Source organism: Schistocerca serialis, chromosome 4 (assembly GCF_023864345.2).
Source record: "Schistocerca serialis cubense isolate TAMUIC-IGC-003099 chromosome 4, iqSchSeri2.2, whole genome shotgun sequence".
Classification (NCBI taxonomy): domain Eukaryota; kingdom Metazoa; phylum Arthropoda; class Insecta; order Orthoptera; family Acrididae; genus Schistocerca; species Schistocerca serialis.
The window spans coordinates 308342574-308361827 of record NC_064641.1 but is presented as its reverse complement, the minus strand read 5'-3'; the positions used below and the strand labels follow the sequence as shown (position 1 = coordinate 308361827).

The following is a 19254-nucleotide window of genomic DNA, read 5'->3' as shown; positions in this document are numbered from 1 at the left end:
AGTACCGGCCACGTCCCATGGTATTTAGTTTCGGTAATCTGACGAGAAGTAGTTCCTCCACCTCGGCACGGCTTTTGACAGGGAGTGGATAAGGATCAGTCATTGGAAAGAATGTGGTAGAGAAGAAGACTACTCGAACTACAATTAAAAAAAAAAATAAAAGAGTTGGCTAGGTCAGATGTTGCGACGGGAACTTTTTGATGGTAAATGTAATGGAAGCATGAGTGCATGGGTGAAGAATGAAAGGAAGGAGAAGGTATAAGATGATGGATGACATTGAAGGAAGTAGAAGATAAGTGTAAACGAAGAGAACGGCAGAAGGCTCAAGTGCACAGAGAGCAATCGTGTGAAGACTTGCCTTCGGGCAAAATGTATAATAATAACGAGGTCAATAACTAAAGTAGCGAGTAACAAATATTTTGTAACGGATATGTATCTTGACCCTGATGAATATACAGGGTGGTCCATTGAAAGTGACCGGGCCAAATATCTCACGAAATAAGCATCAAACTAAAAAACTAGAATGAAAGAAACTCGTATAGCTTGAAGGAGGAAACCAGATGGCGCTATGGTTGGCCCACTAGATGGCGCTGGCATAGGTTCAAAAATGGTTCAAATGGCTCTGAACACTATGGGACTCAACATCTGAGGTCATCAGTCGCCTAGACTTAGAACTACTTAAACCTAACTAACCTAAGGACATCACACATATCCATGCCCGAGTCAGCATTCGAACCTGCGACCGAAGCAGCAGCCGGCGCTGTCATAGGTCATTACAGCTCAATCTATCACAAAGCGAAAAAAGTGATCCAACTAAAACATTCATATTTCTTTACGTACTACACGAATATGTAATAAAAATAGGGGTTCCTATTAAAAAAAAAAAACTGACTTGATATCCGTTTGACCTATGGTAGCGCCGGCTAGCGGGCCAACCATAACGCCATCTGGTTTCCTCCTTCAAGCTAGACAAGTTTCGTTTGACGCTTATTTCGTGAGATATTTGGCACGATCACGATCAATGGACCACCCTGTATTCGGCGCAAAGCTTAATCGTGGCTCTTACAGCCGTAGCCTTGAGGTGCAGCCGCGCGGCCTTGCGGCGGTGTAGTGGCGCCTAGCACACGCGGCGTGGACAGGTGCTCGCCGGCTTGCGGTCGATACTACAGAGGGCCGGAGGCACGTGGGGGTACCGCGTGCTGCGGACAGCGTTTACCGGCAAGTGGCCGCTCCGAGGCGTTTGCACTTGCTCCTCCCCTCCTGGCGAAATCGCAGAAGTACACAGCAGTCCACAAGCCATTGCAAAATTGAACTTTGATAGTCTAAAGCAGTGTTCGTCAACTTTTTTGTTAAAGGGCTAATACTGACATTTTTGGCAGCAACTCGGGCCGTATATGTAACGATCATTTAATTAGTAGGTAACCATATAAATTAATAAGGTATGAGCCAACAATAGACAAGCTACAGTGAGAGCGTGATCAGTTGGCCTCCGGCCAGCATGTACTGATCCTTAAAAGTCGGTACGATCCGGAACACTTCGTCTCGATTGTTCTCTGTTTCGGATTGCTGCCATATTCAGCGACCCTGTTGCCTGATAAAGTGCTGTTGTGTTGTCTGTGGAGCGGATGGTTAACTGATAACAGTCACTGTACTTATCTTTAAATGCATTGTGCAATGTAAGACACGATAACAAATATTTACTAAATGTTTTGAAAGTCATTTTCCTTCTACTCATCGCATTGTATCATAATACTTTAATTTCATATTCCTTTCTCCAAATGTGCATCACACTTGAAGCTGTCCGTCTCTCCAATGCGCATTCACGAATCCGTGTTACTTCCGTCCCAAAATTTATACCATAGCAGCTGATCGGTAGGAGTGGCGCACGCAGCTGCGTTTTTAGTACTGGAAAACAAACAATAAAACACTCCAACACTTCCCCTCTCACATCCTCTAACGTCGCAGTGGCCGCGCTACTTCCCTTGCGGTGTCACCGCCAGACACCACACTTGCTAGGTGGTAGCCTTTAAATCGGCCGCGGTCCGTTACTAACGTCGGACCCGCGTGTCGCCACTATCAGTGATTGCAGACCGAGCGCCGCCCGACGTCAGGTCTAGTCTAGAGAGACTCCCTAGCATTCGCCCCAATTGTACAGCCGACTTTGCTAGCGATGGTTCACTGACTACATATGCTCTCATTTGCAGAGACGATAGTTTAGCATAGCCTTCAGCTTCGTCATTTGCTACGACCTAGCAAGGCACCAAATTCATTTACTATTAATGTGTCGACAGAAATGCCGACACAGTGTGATTTGAGGGGACCGCAATGCACGCTATAAACACACGAAGGATGGCGTGAGGTCTGAAACAGGATACGTAATGAATGCTATAAAGAAAAGTACGTAGCTTTTGGAATACTTAACTTTAATCCATCCTTGTTGTATACATGTTCTTGATGAGATATGCTTTATACGATAACTATCAATTGCTATGTAAGGCTAATGGCGCCTTGCTAGGTCGTAGCCATGGACTTAGATGAAGGCTATTCTAACTATCTAGTCGGCAAAGGAGCGAGGCTTCGTCAGTGTAGTCGCTAGCAAAGTCGTCCGTACAACTGGGGCGAGTGCTAGTCCGTCTCTCGAGACCTGCCTTGTGGTGGCGCTCGGTCTGCGATCACTAACAGTGGCGACACGCGGGTCCGATATGTACTAATGGACCGCGGCCGATTTAAAACTACCACCTATCAAGTGTGGTGTCTGGCGGTGACACCACAACTATGTCTTCTGAACAGATAATATTGTGAATCATGTACCGTCAACAGCGACGTTCATCATTAATGGATTAAAGTTAAGTATCAAACTAATTACGTCCGCTTTCTGAATTTTAATTCCTTCTCATGTTCCAGACCTGACGTCAGTATAGTCCTTCCCTAATCACGCCAGTCTGCGTGAGCTAAAACGCTTGCATTTCGGCCTCCACTCGTAACACGGTGTTGTCTCTTCAGCCGACACAACATACCTCTCTGCCCCTGAGGTAAGCGGCCAATTTTACTTAATTTCCTGGCAGATTAAAACTCGGGACCTTTGCCTCTACCAAATGAGCTACTCAAGCACGACTCACGACCCGTCCTCACAGATTCAATTCTGCCAGTATTTCGTCTCCTACCTTCCAAACTTCACAGAAGCTGTTCTGCAGGGTTCGCAGAAGAGCTTCTGTGAAGTTTGGAAGGTAGGAGACAAGGTACTGGCAGAATTGAAGCTGTGAGGACGGGTCGTGAGTCGTGTTTGGGTAGCTCATTTGGTAGAGCACTTGCCCACGAAAGGCAAAGATCCCGAGTCCGAGTCTCTGTCCTACAGACTGTTTTAATATGCCAGGAAGTTTTGTATCAGTGCACACTCCGCTGCAGAGTGAAAATCTCATTCTGGCAACTTTACTTCATTCACTGCCGAATTCACCAATTTCAATTAAAATTAAACCGGTTTTAAAATATCACTGTCTTTGTAAGTATTTTTGTTTGTTACTGAGCAAGAAAATTACACTGTTAAGAAACTCTTAACGTGAGCTGAAGTTTTTTGGATTCGGTTGTTACTTGCTGGGTGCTTATTAATTAGAATTACTGCTGAGAATCCCGGGCCGCGCGAATAATTGATTCGAGTGGCATGCGGGCCCCATGCCGCAGTTTTATGGTCACTGGTCTAAAGTTTCTAGCTCATGATGCCTCAGAAAATGCGAGGCGTAGCTATAGCTGACAGTAAGGCCTGTGGACGAACCTACTGAATGAGGGCGAAGTGAATGCTTCGTCCAGAAGGCGGTCACAAGCGTACCCGAAAACGAGAAGAATCAGTGATTCGCTTTGATTCATCGCCTTGCGATTGGGAAGCAGCAGGAACTGTTGGACCCGACAGCTTGGACGATCTGGTACCGAACAGACAGAGAACGTGAATACAATGAAATGGTAGTAAAGTTACTGTGTTTTTCTCTCAGAGCAGAGGAAAGAGAAACCGTGAAGATACACAAGACAACATACTGCTTAGCATTAACATAAGCGATTGCGGTAGCAATATTACTGTCGGTGAAGTAACTTTCAGTATCAGTAGCTACTGTAGATAGATCAAGGTGGTGATAGTACTAATAGGGCCAGTTATAATAGTTGTGGTGTTTGGTATTCCAGTATTATATTCTGTTGAAATAGCTTTAACAGTCCAGTATGTAAGTCTTTTATTCCACGCTAAAACATTAATTTCAAGTGTCAAGGAGAGCCTAATGATTCTTTAAACGTTACTAAGTGAATGGAAAAAGCGCCCACTTCGCGTTCTGGCGAATGATATAGCCAGCGGACTGGAGTAAATGCCATCGAGGGAGCAGTACAATGATCTAAGAACAAGAAACAACGGCATCGAAAACCAGCCGTTGCGTTCTCAAGAATCAAGACAAGTACAGCATTTTAATGTAGTCAGTCTTCCTACTGTATTATGGGTTAGTATTGTGGCAGTGTTGTTTCACTTACCATTAATATTTTTAAAGACTGTTACGAAATTAGTTCTACGAGGCGCAGCGCCTGTAAGGTTAATGAAGAATATCTCGTGTTTTAAATCAGCACTTTGCGATTAATTTTACAAATTATGTGAGATAGAAGTGGATATTTATTTTCAGTACCTTGGTGTGGTGTGCGGTTTTTAAATCGTTTGGTGAACCTAAGACAACCGTTCATTCCTTCAATTAACATTTTGTGTTCAGCTGTTAAGCTAGTGGCGCTATATTGACGGAACATTATTTAATGTAGTTAGCTGCTCAAAGTTGGGCCCCAGTCATGATTTTTATACTGGTAACTCAGTTTCCTCATGGTATACTTATTTAGGACCCTTATCTCAATGGTTAACCCGATTCATACAAGAACTACAATATTATTGGACTCAGGAGCTCAGGATTAGAGGCAATCTTGAATAAACTTTAAACAAATCCAGTCTCTCTCTTTTATGCCCCCCCCCCACCCCCACCTCCACTCCGGATAACCACAAGTGTTAGCACGCCGCTTCCGGGATTCGTAGAGGCGCGGCAGCACCGGATGGTGTCTGATGTGGTATTTAGGTGGGTTCCCACATCCCACTAGGTGATTACCGGGCTGGTACCTGAGTCCTGCCTCAGTTACCCGATTGGCAAGCATTTCTAAAACATTTAGACTTTCACATGGGCTAAATTCAGATGTATGGTGAGACAAAAGAAATTATTCACACAGTTAAGGGAGGCGAAAATTTAGTAGTCATGAGGGACTGGAATTCGACAGTAGGAAAAGCAAGAGAAGGAAAAGTAGTATGTGAATATGGACTGTGGGAAAAGAATGAAAGAGGAAGCCGCCTGGTAGAAAATGTCATAATTGCCTTAAATCCCTGGATGTCGTGAATTCAATCGTTTCATTAGTGCTTCATTCGAAGACTTGACAAGTCTTGTCAAGTCTTAGGATGAAATTTTCGTTTATTTGGAGAGATGCAAATGTGGCCTGGAAATGGTATACTCAAATGCTGAAACTGGTAGCCTTCCAAATAAAATGACATCTTAAGTTATACGGCTGTTGGAGAATTTCATTGACATTGACAGTCACTATCGCCAGGTGAGCTGACAAACTGACCTCCTAGGGTCTCAGTCTACACCTCCTGCCCCCTCAGAAATCGCCCGCGCTTGGGAGCGCGTCGCGGCGGAAGAGCCGCTTATGTTGGCCTGTGGCCAGCGACGCCCGGCGAGGTGTTCCGCCTGTAGCATTGTGGATGGGGCCACGACATCTGCCTTGGCCACCAGTTCATTGTCTTTGCTATATACTCAGCCCCAAAGCTTGGTGAGACTCTACCCGCTGTCCCGGTTGATAAGATTGTCGCTAATGGGTATTTGGATGGCATCCCTACCGACACTGCTCCAGTATTTCCGCATACGGGGTGACCAAAAAGTCAGTTACCATTTGAAAATTCAGTACTTGACGAAATAATTTATGGAGACAGGTAAAAACTGACTTATACGCCTGACATGTTGTTTTTTTGGAAAAGAAACAAAGTTCCCAAAATTACCAACAGGTGGCGGTTAATATGACACAAAAGCAATAATTAGTACAACGATTTTTTAGCAAAGACGATGTTCGTTATAAAAAATGCTCGGCATGTCGGCTTCCTTCATCAAAAATACCTTTAGTCGTAGGACAGTATTGTGAACAGCACTATACAGCTTATCAATAGGTATGTGAGAAATTGCCGCCGGATGCTGCCTTTTAGCGTCCCTAATGAGGTCAGACAATCGTGCTAGACTTGCAACTTCAGCTAAACCCACAACCAGTAACCACACGGATTGAGGTCTGAGGACCTGGGAGACTAAGCATGTGGCAGTAGCGGCTCAGGACGCGGCTCCCACCAAACAATGTGTGCAAGAGATCTTTCACACGTATAGCAATACCAGGTGTAGCGCCGTCCTGCATAAAGTCATACCTTCCAGCAAGTGTTTGTCAGCCAGGCTAGGGATGATGCGATTCTGTAAGATATCGGTGTACCACGCATCCGTCACACTGACAGTTTGAGAAGCAGCATCCCACATTTCCTCGAAGAAAAAGGGTCCGATCACGACTGATGTGGTAAATGCACACTACACCGTGCTTTCTCGTCATGCAGTGAGGTTTTCACGACAGTTCTAGAATTTTCGGTAGCCTAAATGCTGCAGTTGTGGGTGTTGACAGACCCTCGGGTGTGAAATGGGCTTCGTTGGTCTACAACACATTAGACAACCGAGCGTCATCTGCCCCCATTTTTTTTTCAGTGCCCAGCCCACAAATGCTCTCCGTGTCACAAAGATGGTGACCCTACAGTTAATGATGAAGCTGGATTTTGTACGGATAGCATTGGAGGGTACACCTTAGTGCTCTCCAAACAATAGTGCGTGGAAAGCCGGTGCGACGTGCGAGTTCACGAGCGCCGGCTTCACCATGCGGATATGAACCCGCTGAAGTCCCCATTTCATCATGGACGGTTCGAGCAGCAGTAGCACTTTATCTCTCTTTACGGGGCCTATCGTTTAAACAACCCGTCGTTTCAAACTTCGTGAACATTTTCTTCAGAGCGACACTGGTTGCAGGACTTTTACCCGTTCGAATACTCTTCTTACGGCGATACGATCGTAAAGCTGCAGTAACGGATTCTTCATTCTGATAGTAAAGCTTCACAAACAGTACCTTTTCTGGTAAAGTCAACATACCGCGATTGCTGGCGCATCTGACTTCCTCGCTCACGCCATATGACGACCCGTGTCCTTGGCTCAAGATGGTACAGTGTAGACAAATGGCTCTGAGCACTATGGGACTCAACTGCTGAGGTCATTAGTCCCCTAGAACTTAGAACTAGTTAAACCTAACTAACCTAAGGACATCGCAAACATCCATGCCCGAGGCAGGATTCGAACCTGCGACCGTAGCAGTCTTGCGGTTCCAGACTGCAGCGCCTTTAACCGCACGGCCACTTCGGCCGGCTCACAGTGTAGACAGAACTTCCTAACTACGTCTCTCACTACAACTTATTTTAAACACGACTCTCACGCGGCGTCACTGACGCGTTGCTCTCCAGTGCCATCTGTTCGCCGATTTGTTTGGTTTCAGTAAAACATGTTATTTCAGGCATTTGTGTCACGTTTACTTCTCTACCTACATTATTCCGTGAATTATTTCATTTTCAAATGTTAACGGTTTTTGGTCAACTTGTATGTGCTGAAATGCTGCTGCGTTCATATTCCATTGTGTCTTGGCTGGCAGTATTGTGCGGCCGCCGACTTGTTAGGATACATTAGTCGAGTGTGTCTGTGGTGTCCTCGGCAGTAATCTTCGATGGTGCACACTCTGTGTCCAGTACATAATTTGCCATATTGGGAAGGAACCTGATATGTGTCCCGGGCTTCCACAAACCGATGTCATTTTTGACAATCCCCAATAGTGATTCAATAGTGAGTGCAATGATGGTCCAGTGACGTGTTTAGCCTGTAGTGTGTAGAGTATGCAGGGTGCATAGAGAAGATTCCACGATGTTTTGGTGTTCCTTGTACCATGACTTGCGCCTGTTCGTTATGTTTACTTCAGCGTTCTCACTGACTAAATGTTGTCCCATCTTCTAAATCTTCGTGTTGTGTACCCTCTGGATTCTCTCATTTTCCAAGAGGACAACAGTCCTTTTCATACAGTTGCACGAGTACCTTTATCGTTTGAGGAACATTCAGCTTAGACCGTTGTGCTAACTCACCTATACTACTATATAATGACAAGTCGTAGTTTAACGATGTTACCAAAAATCTCGAAACGTTGTTGAGCGATTTACTTCAGATTTTTATAAGATACTCTAATAAGCGTTCAGGCGTACGTAGGTTAACATTTTTTAAATATATGTGGTATATAAGTATATAGATACTACGTGGTAAACGTTGTCCGCAAGAAACTATGTAAGTTCTTGACCAATTTATTTCTAATCTTCAAATATTTTACTAAATGTTCAGATGAACATAGGCTATATACGTGTTTAATATGTACGGCATACGAATAAATGTGTAACATATAAGGGGAAATGTTGCTAGTAAAAGTTTAAAAAGTTTTTGACCTATTTACTTACATATTTACACGATACTCTACTAAATGTTCAAACAGACAGAGGTTATATATATATTTTTAAATATGTATTTAATGTAAATATGTATATAATATACACTGAAGAGACAAAGAAGCTGGTACACCTGCCTAATATCGTCTAGGCCCCCCTCGAGTACGCAGAAGTGCCGCAACACGACGTGACGTGGACTCGACTAATATCTGAAGCAGTGATGGAGGGAACTGACACCATGAATCCTACACGGCTGTCCATAAATCCGTAAGAGTACGACGGGGTGGAGATCTCTTCTCAACAGCACGTGGCAAGGCATCCCAGATATGCTCAATAATGTTCACGTCTGGGGAGTTTGGTGGACAACGGAAGTGTTTAAACTGAGAAGACTGTTCTAGGAGACACTCTGTAGCAATTCTGGACCTGTGGGTTGTCGCATTGTCCTGTTGGAACTTCCGAAGTGCGTCGGAGTGCACAATGGGATGAATGGATGCAGGTGATCAGAAAAGATGCTTACGTACGTGTCGACTGTCAGAGTCGTATCTAGACGTGTCAGGGGTCCCGTATCACTCCAACTGCACACGGCCCACACCATTACAGATCTTCCACCAGCTTGAACAGTCCTCTGCTGACATGCAGGGTCCATGGATTCATGAGGTTGTCTCCATCCCAGTAAACGTCCATCCTCTAGATACAATCTGAAACGAGACTCATCCTACCAGGCAACGCATTTCCAGTCACCAGCAGTCCAGTGTCAGCATTGAGGGTCCAGCCGAGGCGTAAAGCTTAGTGTCGTGCAGTCATTAAGGATACACGAGTGAGCCTTCGGCTCCGAAAGCCCACATCGATGATATTTCGTTGAATGGTTCGCACACTGACACTTGTTGATGGCGTAGCATTGAAATCTGCAACAATTTGCGGAAGGGTTGCACTTGTGTCACGTTGAACGATTCTCTTCAGTCGTCGTTGGTCCCATTCTTGCCTTTTCCGGCCACAGCGATGTCGGAGATCTGACGTTTTACCTGATTCCTGATATCCACGGTACACTCGTGAAATGGTCGTACGGGAAATTCCCCACTTCATCGCTACCTCGGAGATGCTGTGTCCCATCGCTCGTGCGCCGATTATAACACCACGTTCAAACTCACCTGCCATTGTAGCAGTAGTAACCGCTCTAAGAACTGCGCTAGACACTTGCCTTATATAGGCTTTGCTGACCGCAACGCCGTATTCTGCCTGTTTACATATATCTGTACTTGAATACACATGTCTATTCCAGTTTCTTTGGTGCCCCAGTGTAAAAAGATGTAACAATTACTTTTGGAACGGAAGTGTTTTACCTACACTATACTGTTTCATCATGGCTAATCACTGTTCTGCAGCGTGTTGGTCCTAAGCTGTACAAATAAATCCACAACACAGTCTAATGTTGTCGCGGACATGAAATACCATGTCAGTTACAGATGCCCACATCGCTATTGTTATCTATTAACGGTGTCTTTGCAGCGTACGGGCTGCAATGCTCTGTTAATGCTGCCTGCAGGGGAGCCTAAAAGAAGTATGTTGCACTAGTTAGGATCGGTCATTGGGCCAGTTAAGGAAGAAGGAAATGAGTCATCATTTATAGCCACCATTTAGAGCTGATTTCCAAAATTGGGGGACACTCATTAGAACAAAGAAAATTGCAGCGTTGTGTGGCATTTGATGAACGTTAACTAACGTGTGGTATACGTAAAACGCTGTAAGTAAAACAAAACACAGTTTCTAGAAATGGTTAGGTCCGAATGCAGAATATGTCTGAAGTGTACACAGGGGATGTGTCAGTTTAGTGTACGTGACGAATCTTCAGTAGGGACCATAAGGAATCCGAGCAGCGATACAGCACATGCAATGGAGTGTGATATGGTATTTAGATCTGTATATCTTGCAAGGCTTCTGTACGAACGGCGGAGGCTGAATTACTGGATTCTCAGAGTTTTCAGGCACGTTCTATGGAATTAAAGTCGGATGGGCCATGCTGTTTCTCCCATACGCTGAACTGTTTATTGGCGAACCTAAAACAGCGGTGTCAGGACGTAACAAAGTATCAGGAATGTCATTTCCATAGGGCAGATGGGATGCATCCGCAAATGTTTAACGTCAATTAGGGCAGCAGCAAATACTGCCTACTGATCGCAGCAGGAAGTGTTGGTAATCCCTGTTTGAATTTCGTGGACAGGGAATATGTGGTTACAAATTATCACAGAATACGAGTGATAGTCTACTCTTATCTCTGTGCGACTTCCTGCGCAATTATTGTCTTTGAATGGAAGTGTCATTTCTGTGCGTCTCTCGCGTATTTATTATACTATACTGCAGAAGTTCTTTCCGAGTATCGTCCGAGTTTTATTGAGCTATGTTACTTGACAGTGACACAGCATCCGAAAGTGAGTCTAGTTCTTAAGTTTTACACACAACTATACTTTATTCTGCGAAAGTCAGCTGAGAAATCTTGAAACTGATATACAGGGTGATTCAGCTGCCCCTACATATGTGTTTCATGCAAGCCGCAACGCCTTCAAATACAATGCAAAAGCTTCATCAACTGCGTCATAGTCGCGTATGCAAAGAGTGATCCAATACTGTCAAATGTTTTTTATTCCAGTCTTGATCACAATATCAATTCTTTAGACGATGATCGGTTTCAGTCGGTAATGACCATCTTCAGATCCACAATACACAAATACATACACCTAGAGAGCAGTGTGTCATTCAGCATAACGTAGCAATACGTATCACAATATATTATCATACAACCAGGGAAATGTACAGATAAAATACGGTAAAACGTACCTTTTTTACACCATGTCCTAAAGTGATAAGGCCATACTGGCATCGTCAAAACATATAACTATAATCAGTACAGCATCGTCATATAGATCTAAAATAAGGTGTAGAATAGGCCACATCGTCCACACACTAGGCAATATGGAGAGTTGTATACGTATTCTACACAGGGCAGATAGGGGTCGCGCCCTCGACTTGTTGGAAGAGTTGAAGACTTACAAAGCCAAAAACCATGAGCCCACTAGCGTACTCAATGGACAAAGCGATTTTGTGCCCAACGCCTACTTTGATTTATTTGATAACGTATTACGATAACCGCATAATGCCCCGCGTATTTATACCTAGCCTTACTTGATAATTTATGTCAAGAGCAGTAGGCATTTGCCTCACCTCCATACGTTAGTCGCTCTAAGCCGGTAATTGATTATGTCCTACCTATTAATGGAATGTATAGCCAGACTATATATTTTTTTTAGTGACTGTTAATATGTTGCTTAAACGTTTTCTGTGGAAGACATATCACGATGTATGTAAAGCCCTCTAGTGGTAAAGTTCTTACGATCGGTGGCGCCTACATAACATCCTGGCGGCCGACCCAACAGAGGGCGTTGATCATTGATCTGTCTTTTCCAGCTGTCTTATATTATCTTTCATAGGCAATTTATAGGCTGCTCCAGGCAATGTATTACGTATATTAATTGTTGACCATAAATTCACCATAAAAAGGGTCGGACCTATTTTCTTCATATATTTCCTTTTAATAATTTGATATGGGTAACTGTATTCGTCTTTTAATGTATCACAATTGATTTGTATGATAGTTATCAATTTTAAACATCTGCTACATGTATTTTACATAATGCGTTTTTATCAGGTTATGTTTTTTGCGTATATGACGACTTCATCTAAGCCCACAGTACCGACATCTAGGGAGGATGTAGGCAAACAGATTTCTGGTAGCTACTGTTACTTTAGTAGCCAGTTGCAATAATCACTGTGTGGACGATGTGACCTATTCTACACTTTATTTTATATCCATGTGACGATGCTGTGCTGATTATATTTATATGTTTTGACGATGCCATTATGACCTTACCACTTTAGGACATGGTGAAAAAAAGGTACGTTTTACGGTATTTTATCTGTACAATTCCCTGGTTGTATGATAATATATTGTGATACGTATTGCTATATTATGTTGAAAGACACACTGCTCACTAGGTGTATGTGTTTGTATATTGTGGATCTGAAGATGGTCATCGTCTAAAGAATTGATATTGTGATCAAAGACTGGAATAAAAAAAACATTTGACAATGCAAAAGATTTTCGTATTCTCTAGACGCTCGCTGAGTGAAGATTATTAACCATGCAAAAAAAGAAGAAAAAAGGAAATGGGAACTTTTTGTAGGAAATCTAATTTTATACTGGGATATGCTATCGCTAGAGGCAATAGTTATCGAATTATTGAAGAGAAATGTACAAAAGTGACTTTCAAACGCCTATTTTTAATAACTCAAAAACCGTGGCCTCCAGCAAAAACTTATCCCAGTACAAAATTTAGCTTCATTAAATTTCCTACAAAAATCTCCTGTTCATTTTTGCTCCAAGACTAATAGTTTAGACATAGAGAGCGAGAAAATATCATAATATCACACATGGTTTCAGAATGCATTGCGAGATGCTTAAAACCCATAGGTAGGGCCAACTGAACCACTGTGTATGTACAAATACAACCGCTTTTAGTAAAATTTTCTGAGGGGTGGAAGAGGTGCGTAAGGACATCGTTGACCCACCACATCTTGGATAATCTACATGGCCCTCCTCCCCCCTGAATATGCGCCTGTATGTACACTACTGGCCATTAAAATTGCTACACCAAGAAGAAATGCAGATGATAAACTGGTATTCATTGGACAAATATATTATACGAGGACTGACATGTGATTACATTTTCACGCAACTTGGGGACATAGATCCTGAGAAATCAGTACCGAGAACAACCACCTCTGGCCGTAATAACGGCCTTGATACGCCTGGGCATTGAGTCCAACAGAGCTTGGATGGCGTGTACAGGTACAGCAACCTATGCAGCTTCAACACCATACCACAGTTCATCAAGAGTAGTGACTGGCGTATTGTGCTCGGCCACCATTGACCAGACGTTTCCAATTGGTAAGAGATCTGGAGAATGTGCTGGCCAGGGCAGCAATCGAACATTTTCTGTATCCAGAAAGGCCCGTACAGGACCTGCAACATGCGGTCGTGCATCATCCTGCAGAAATGTAGGGTTTCGCAGGGATCGAATGAGGGGTAGAGCCACGGGTCGTAACACATCTGAAATGTAACGTCCACTGTTCAAAAAGCCGTCAGTGCGAACAAGAGGTGACCGAGACGTGTAATACCATCACGCCGGGTGATACGCCAGTATGGCGATGACGAATACACGCTTCCGATGTGCGCTCCCCGCGATGTCGCCAAACACGGACACGACCATTATGATGCTGTAAACAGAACCTGGATTCATCCGAAAAAATGAGGTTTCGCAATTCGTGCACCGAGGTTCGTCGTCGAGTACACCATCGCAGGCGCTCCTGTCTGTGATGTAACGTCAAGCGTAACCGCAGCTATAGTCTCCGAGCTGATAGTCCATGCTGCTGCAAATGTCGTCAAACTGTTCGTGCAGTTGGTTGTTGTCTTGCAAACGTCCCCATCTATTGACTCAGGGATCGAGACGTGGCTGCACGATCCGTTACAGCCATGCGGATAAGATGCCTGTCATCTCGACTGCTAGTGATACGAGATCGTTGTGATCCAGCACGGCGTTCCGTATTACCCTCCCGAACCCACCGATTCCATATTCTGCTAATAGTCATTGGATCTCGACCAACGCGAGCAGCAATGTCGCAATACGATAAACCGCATTCGTGATAGGCTCCAACCGACCTTTATCAAAGTCGGAAACGTGATGGTACGCATTTCTCCTCTTTACACGAGGCATCACGACAACGTTTCACCAGGCAACGCCGGCGAACTGCTGTTTGTGTATGAGAAATCGGTTGTAAAGTTTCCTCATGTCAGCACGTTGTAGGAGTCGATACCGGCGCCAACCTTGTGTGAATGCTCTGAGAAGCTAATCATTTGCATATCAGTGCATCTTCTTTCTGTCGGTTAATCGGTTAAATTTTACGTCTGTATCACGCCATCTTCGTGGTGTAGCAATTTTAATGGACAGTAATGTAGTACAAATGAGAGGGGGATCATGACTGTCATCACTTCACCCCTACTTAGATGATCCCCCCCCCCCCCCCCCCCCCCTAGTCCCTCTACTCGTCTTGGATCCGCACCTGAGTTTGGTGCACAGGCCATGGTCGTGACTCCAACTTTCCCCGATGACCCCAGTGACTGCCCTGACTTTGACCCGCATCCGCGTGTAGCGCAGCCGTCAGGTGAGACGTGTCTTCGTGTGCCCGCAGGCTGTCGGCGCCGCGGCTGGAGGCGCGCTCCTCGTCTGAGCCGCAGCTGTCGCGCCTGCCGCCGGGCCTGACGGTGGACGAGCTGCCCCGCTACCGCCGCCGCCGCCCGCCGCAGCACCTCTGTCCACAGGACAACCTGAGGCCGGCGCGGGACGCCTCCTTCAAGGCTGTCAAGTCCGAGTACCGGCGCCGCTTCCTCTCCTACCCGTTACAGGTGAGTCACCGCAAGTGCCGACTGGAGGCAATGTAAAATCTGCTCCAACATGTTACCAATCGAATTGTTGCTTTCCGTAAATGGAATTATTTCTTATCGTCAGAAAAATACTAAAAACATTTATTTCCAGTGAGACACTTGCAGCAAAATTTTTATGACAAAATGAATGACAAGAAGTGCTCTCAATTTTTTTTCTGAAAGCTGTATAATGAACTACTTACACTGAGTCACCAAAACACTTGAATAGGCCCAGCATGTCGTATTGGTTGTCCGGAGCATTTATCTTAGAACAGTTCAAAAATGGTTCAAATGGCTCTGAGCACTATGGGACTTAACATCTATGGTCATCAGTCCCCTAGAACTTAGAACTACTTAAACCTAACTAACCTAAGGACATCACACAACACCCGGTCATCACGAGGCAGAGAAAATCCCTGACCCCGCCGGGAATCGAACCCGGGAACCCGGGCGTGGGAAGCGAGAACGCTACCGCACGACCACGAGCTGCGGACTTGGAACAGTCCTGTTAGGAATGGATTCCTAATGCCCCATATTCAAATCGGCAGTGATCTGACTCGTAGTAGACCAGGGCCACTCAGCACGCACGATTTGGGTAGTGGAGCCATCGGGGTTACATAGAGCAACAGAGAGCACCAGGAAGAGGAACGGGTTACCGCACCTGCCGGCCGTCCGCTTTGACCGAGCAGTTCTAGGCGCCTCAGTCTGGAACCGCGCTGCTGCTACCGTCGCAGGTTCGAATCCTCCCTCGGGCATGGATGAGTGTGATGTCCATAGGTTAGTTAGGTTTAAGTAGTTCTAAGTCTACGGGACTGATGACCCCAGATGTTAAGTCGCATAGTTCAAATGGTTCAAATGGCTCTGAGCACTATGAGACTTAACTTCTGAGGTCATCAGTCCCCTAGACTTACAACTACTTAAACATAACTAACTTAAGGACATCACACACATCCATGCCCGAGGCAGGATTCGAACCTGCGACCGTAGGAGTCTCGCGGCTCCTGACCGAAGCGCCTAGAACCACTCGGCCACCGTTGCCGGCTAAGTCCCATAGTGCTTAGAGCTATTTGACCCATCACTTACTGGCCCTAACAGTCGCTGCACCTCGAGGTGTCAGACGAAACAAATTGCCGCAGTTGCAGATCTGCAACATATTTTTTCCCCATTGTGATGGCTATGCGGAAATATTTAGTATCACTGGACCAAAAATTAGTCAGCACATTGCGCACGCTCAGATGAAACGTTTAGTCCTTACTCGTGGCGGAACGATCGAGTCACGTGCTCAACCACTTGCGCACTGCACCTACGTGAGCGTTTGGTGGTATTGATCAGGAAGACATTTACGCTTCAACCGGACATTGTACGCAAACATGGGTAAATGTAAGGACGTCACACAATGGCAAAACGGGGCAATTGTCGTACGACGTGTGGAGTTACTGGATTTGTTGGTGTTTCGCCGTCGATTGTTCAGTATGCCTACAGCAGTGATGCAACACACGTAGCCACAGAAGACGAACTCAGAATTATGGTCGGAGAGCCCGCCCGGCTTGCCGCGCGGTCTAACGCTCTGCTTCCAGAGCGGGAAGGCGTCCGATCCCCTGCACGAATCCGCCCTGCGGATTAGTGTCGAGGTCCGGTGTGCCTGTGGATGGTTTTCAAGGTGGTTTTCCATCTACCTCGGCGAATGCGGATTGGTTCCCGTGGTTTGGCCTCACTTATTGTTGTGTACATAGTTCCGCGTAGTCAGCGCGTACACAACTTTCCCAATAAAGCGCGCCCCGCTAAGCACAACAGCGCAGGCGCAGCGCTCGTCCGTCTCCGCACTACGATATGGCGCTGTCTTAGAGACGGACCAAATTCTGTTTCCTCCGATCCGCATATTAATATGTGATGCAGCCAATGAGATTGCTGCTAACGTAGAACCTTTTCTCCTCGCGGATCACACTCGCGCAGTGATACCTGAACGCGCGAGGTATTATAACGAGTGTACAGACCTCCGATTAGTCAGTTTGCATTAGTCTGCATTTATCTGCACTTGTCTGCACCAGTCTGCATCAGTCTGTGCCAGTCTGTAGTCAAGTTTCAGTCTGCGCCTAATAAGATTATCATATTCCTGTACATAGCCATGAAGAGAAATGTATAGAGAATTTGTCAAGTATCAGAGATATGTGAGAATAAGATTAACGTACCAAGACCAAAGGAACTTCAGATTGTCAATTGTAAACAGCATCCAGAATCAAGTTACGTATGATTTTTATTATTTTCATAAATGTGTGTGAAAATTAATCAAGTTCTGTTTATAGTTGGTCATCGTCAATCTGCTACTCTAAGCGTGCAAGTGGCATTTCTATCGTCTGACCTAACGGCAGAAGATAAACACGCCACGATAAGACCACGAGAATATTGCTGACACTCGCCTACTTCGTTAGAGCGACAAGTCAAATAATCTGATGGTGTGTGTACCGAAGGTCTTACAGTACGCACACCACACTTATACTGTGTCGGCGAATGCTGCGCAAACACCGTTTCTACGTACGGGTACACCATAATTACTCTAGCATGCAAACATATGGGGTTACACTAGTCTGGTATTAGACGTTCCCGGGAGGGGCGGGAGTGGGGAGGGGGGGGGGGAGAGCAATCCACTAGGGGCCGAACCGCACCATAACCTTAGGTTCGGTGTGGGCGGCGGTGGGGTGTGTGAACTGCTGCGGCCTTTTGTGGGGTTGAGAACCACTGATGGTTACGGCGGGACGAAGCCTCTCCGTCGTGTCTAGATCCCCGGTTTAATACAGTACAACACCAGGCTTGGAGAAAGATCCTGACTGAGAGGGACTGGAGACGGATTTCAAGGCTTGTGAATCAAAATCCCTTCGAAAATAGACGGGAATAGCTTCAGGCAGTCAATGAAGGTCCACCCTGCCTATTAGCGGGAGGAAAATGCCACGGGAACTGCATGCAAAGAACATTTGGAGTCGGTCACCTCGCACGAGGCCATTGCTCGTACAGGCATGTCAAGAAGACATCATCAAATTTCATCGGGCTGGAAGAATGTGCGACTGGCTTTCTGAACATTCCACCACCCAAGTACATCTCAACTCTCTTGCAGAATCAAATGACATGAACCCATAAAACATCTGTGGGACATGTTGGACCAGCGGTTAAAACGCCATCATCATCATCCCCACAGTTTGGCGGAACTGCACGATCGAATTCTCAGTGAGTGGATTAACCTTGATGCGTCGTGTCAACACAATCTTGTGGTCTCACTTCCTAACCGAATCCAAAAATCCAGATGATTATCAAGTCCGTGGGAGGGATTACACTGTGTTAAATGGTGCTCGTGAAGAATTTCACTAGGGGTAACTTATTTGTATTCCGGTGAGCTAAGTAAACTCTGGGAAAGGCAAATGGGAGCTAACAACCTCTTGCAGGTTCCAAAATATTTGGTAGTAACCAGCATTGCCGCAGATGGAGATCTTGGAGGGTGTATACACGTTGTAACAAAGTTGCTTACCGACCTTAAGTGTTTGACAGTGTATTGTGTCTGTAGGTTCTGTAAATCATAGACTACATTTGGAGATTCTTCAGTTACAGTGTGATAGTGAATGAAAAGATCGATATCGTCATTCTCGATGTGATACGTGTATAATTGTGTTCTTGAAGTTTTATGGTTTTGAAAGCGATACAGAAATACGTTAGTACGAAACAGGATAATGCATGGAGACTATTACTGACAATATTATATTACTACCGACTGGCAACTAGAGTACAATCTTGTGATTACAGTCAAGATGTGATATCATCTGAGGATTAATTGCTCGATATGTACAACAGTTCCTGTTCGTACTCGAGCAGCAACTATGACGGTCGTCTTCAATTTATCCTTTTCTTTCATTCTAGTGGAATGTTAACTGAGACTGAGTGAAGTAATGTATTAAAGTTCTCTCTGCCCAGCTCTATCAATCAATGCCGAATAACTTTTCACATGAGGGGCCAGAGGTGGACCAACGGGTTACGACTTGCTCCATTTGTAAAGTTCTTTCTCTTGAATAAATCATCAATTTTTTCTGAAATTGTAAACATTTGTTTGTTTGTTCCTTTTCACCACATC

General features: G+C 45.0%; 1 protein-coding gene across 1 annotated transcript in view; it reads left to right on the top strand.

The window, feature by feature from the left end:
* Window positions 1-14799: 14799 nt before the first annotated feature.
* Window positions 14800-19254, top strand: part of LOC126474412 (serine/arginine repetitive matrix protein 1-like) — a 229022-nt gene continuing 224567 nt past the window's right edge. The window contains exons 1-2 of the mRNA XM_050101880.1: window positions 14800-14865; window positions 14979-15122. Of these exons, the coding sequence (XP_049957837.1) occupies window positions 14800-14865; window positions 14979-15122 (210 nt within the window). The remainder of the gene's footprint in view (window positions 14866-14978; window positions 15123-19254) is intronic.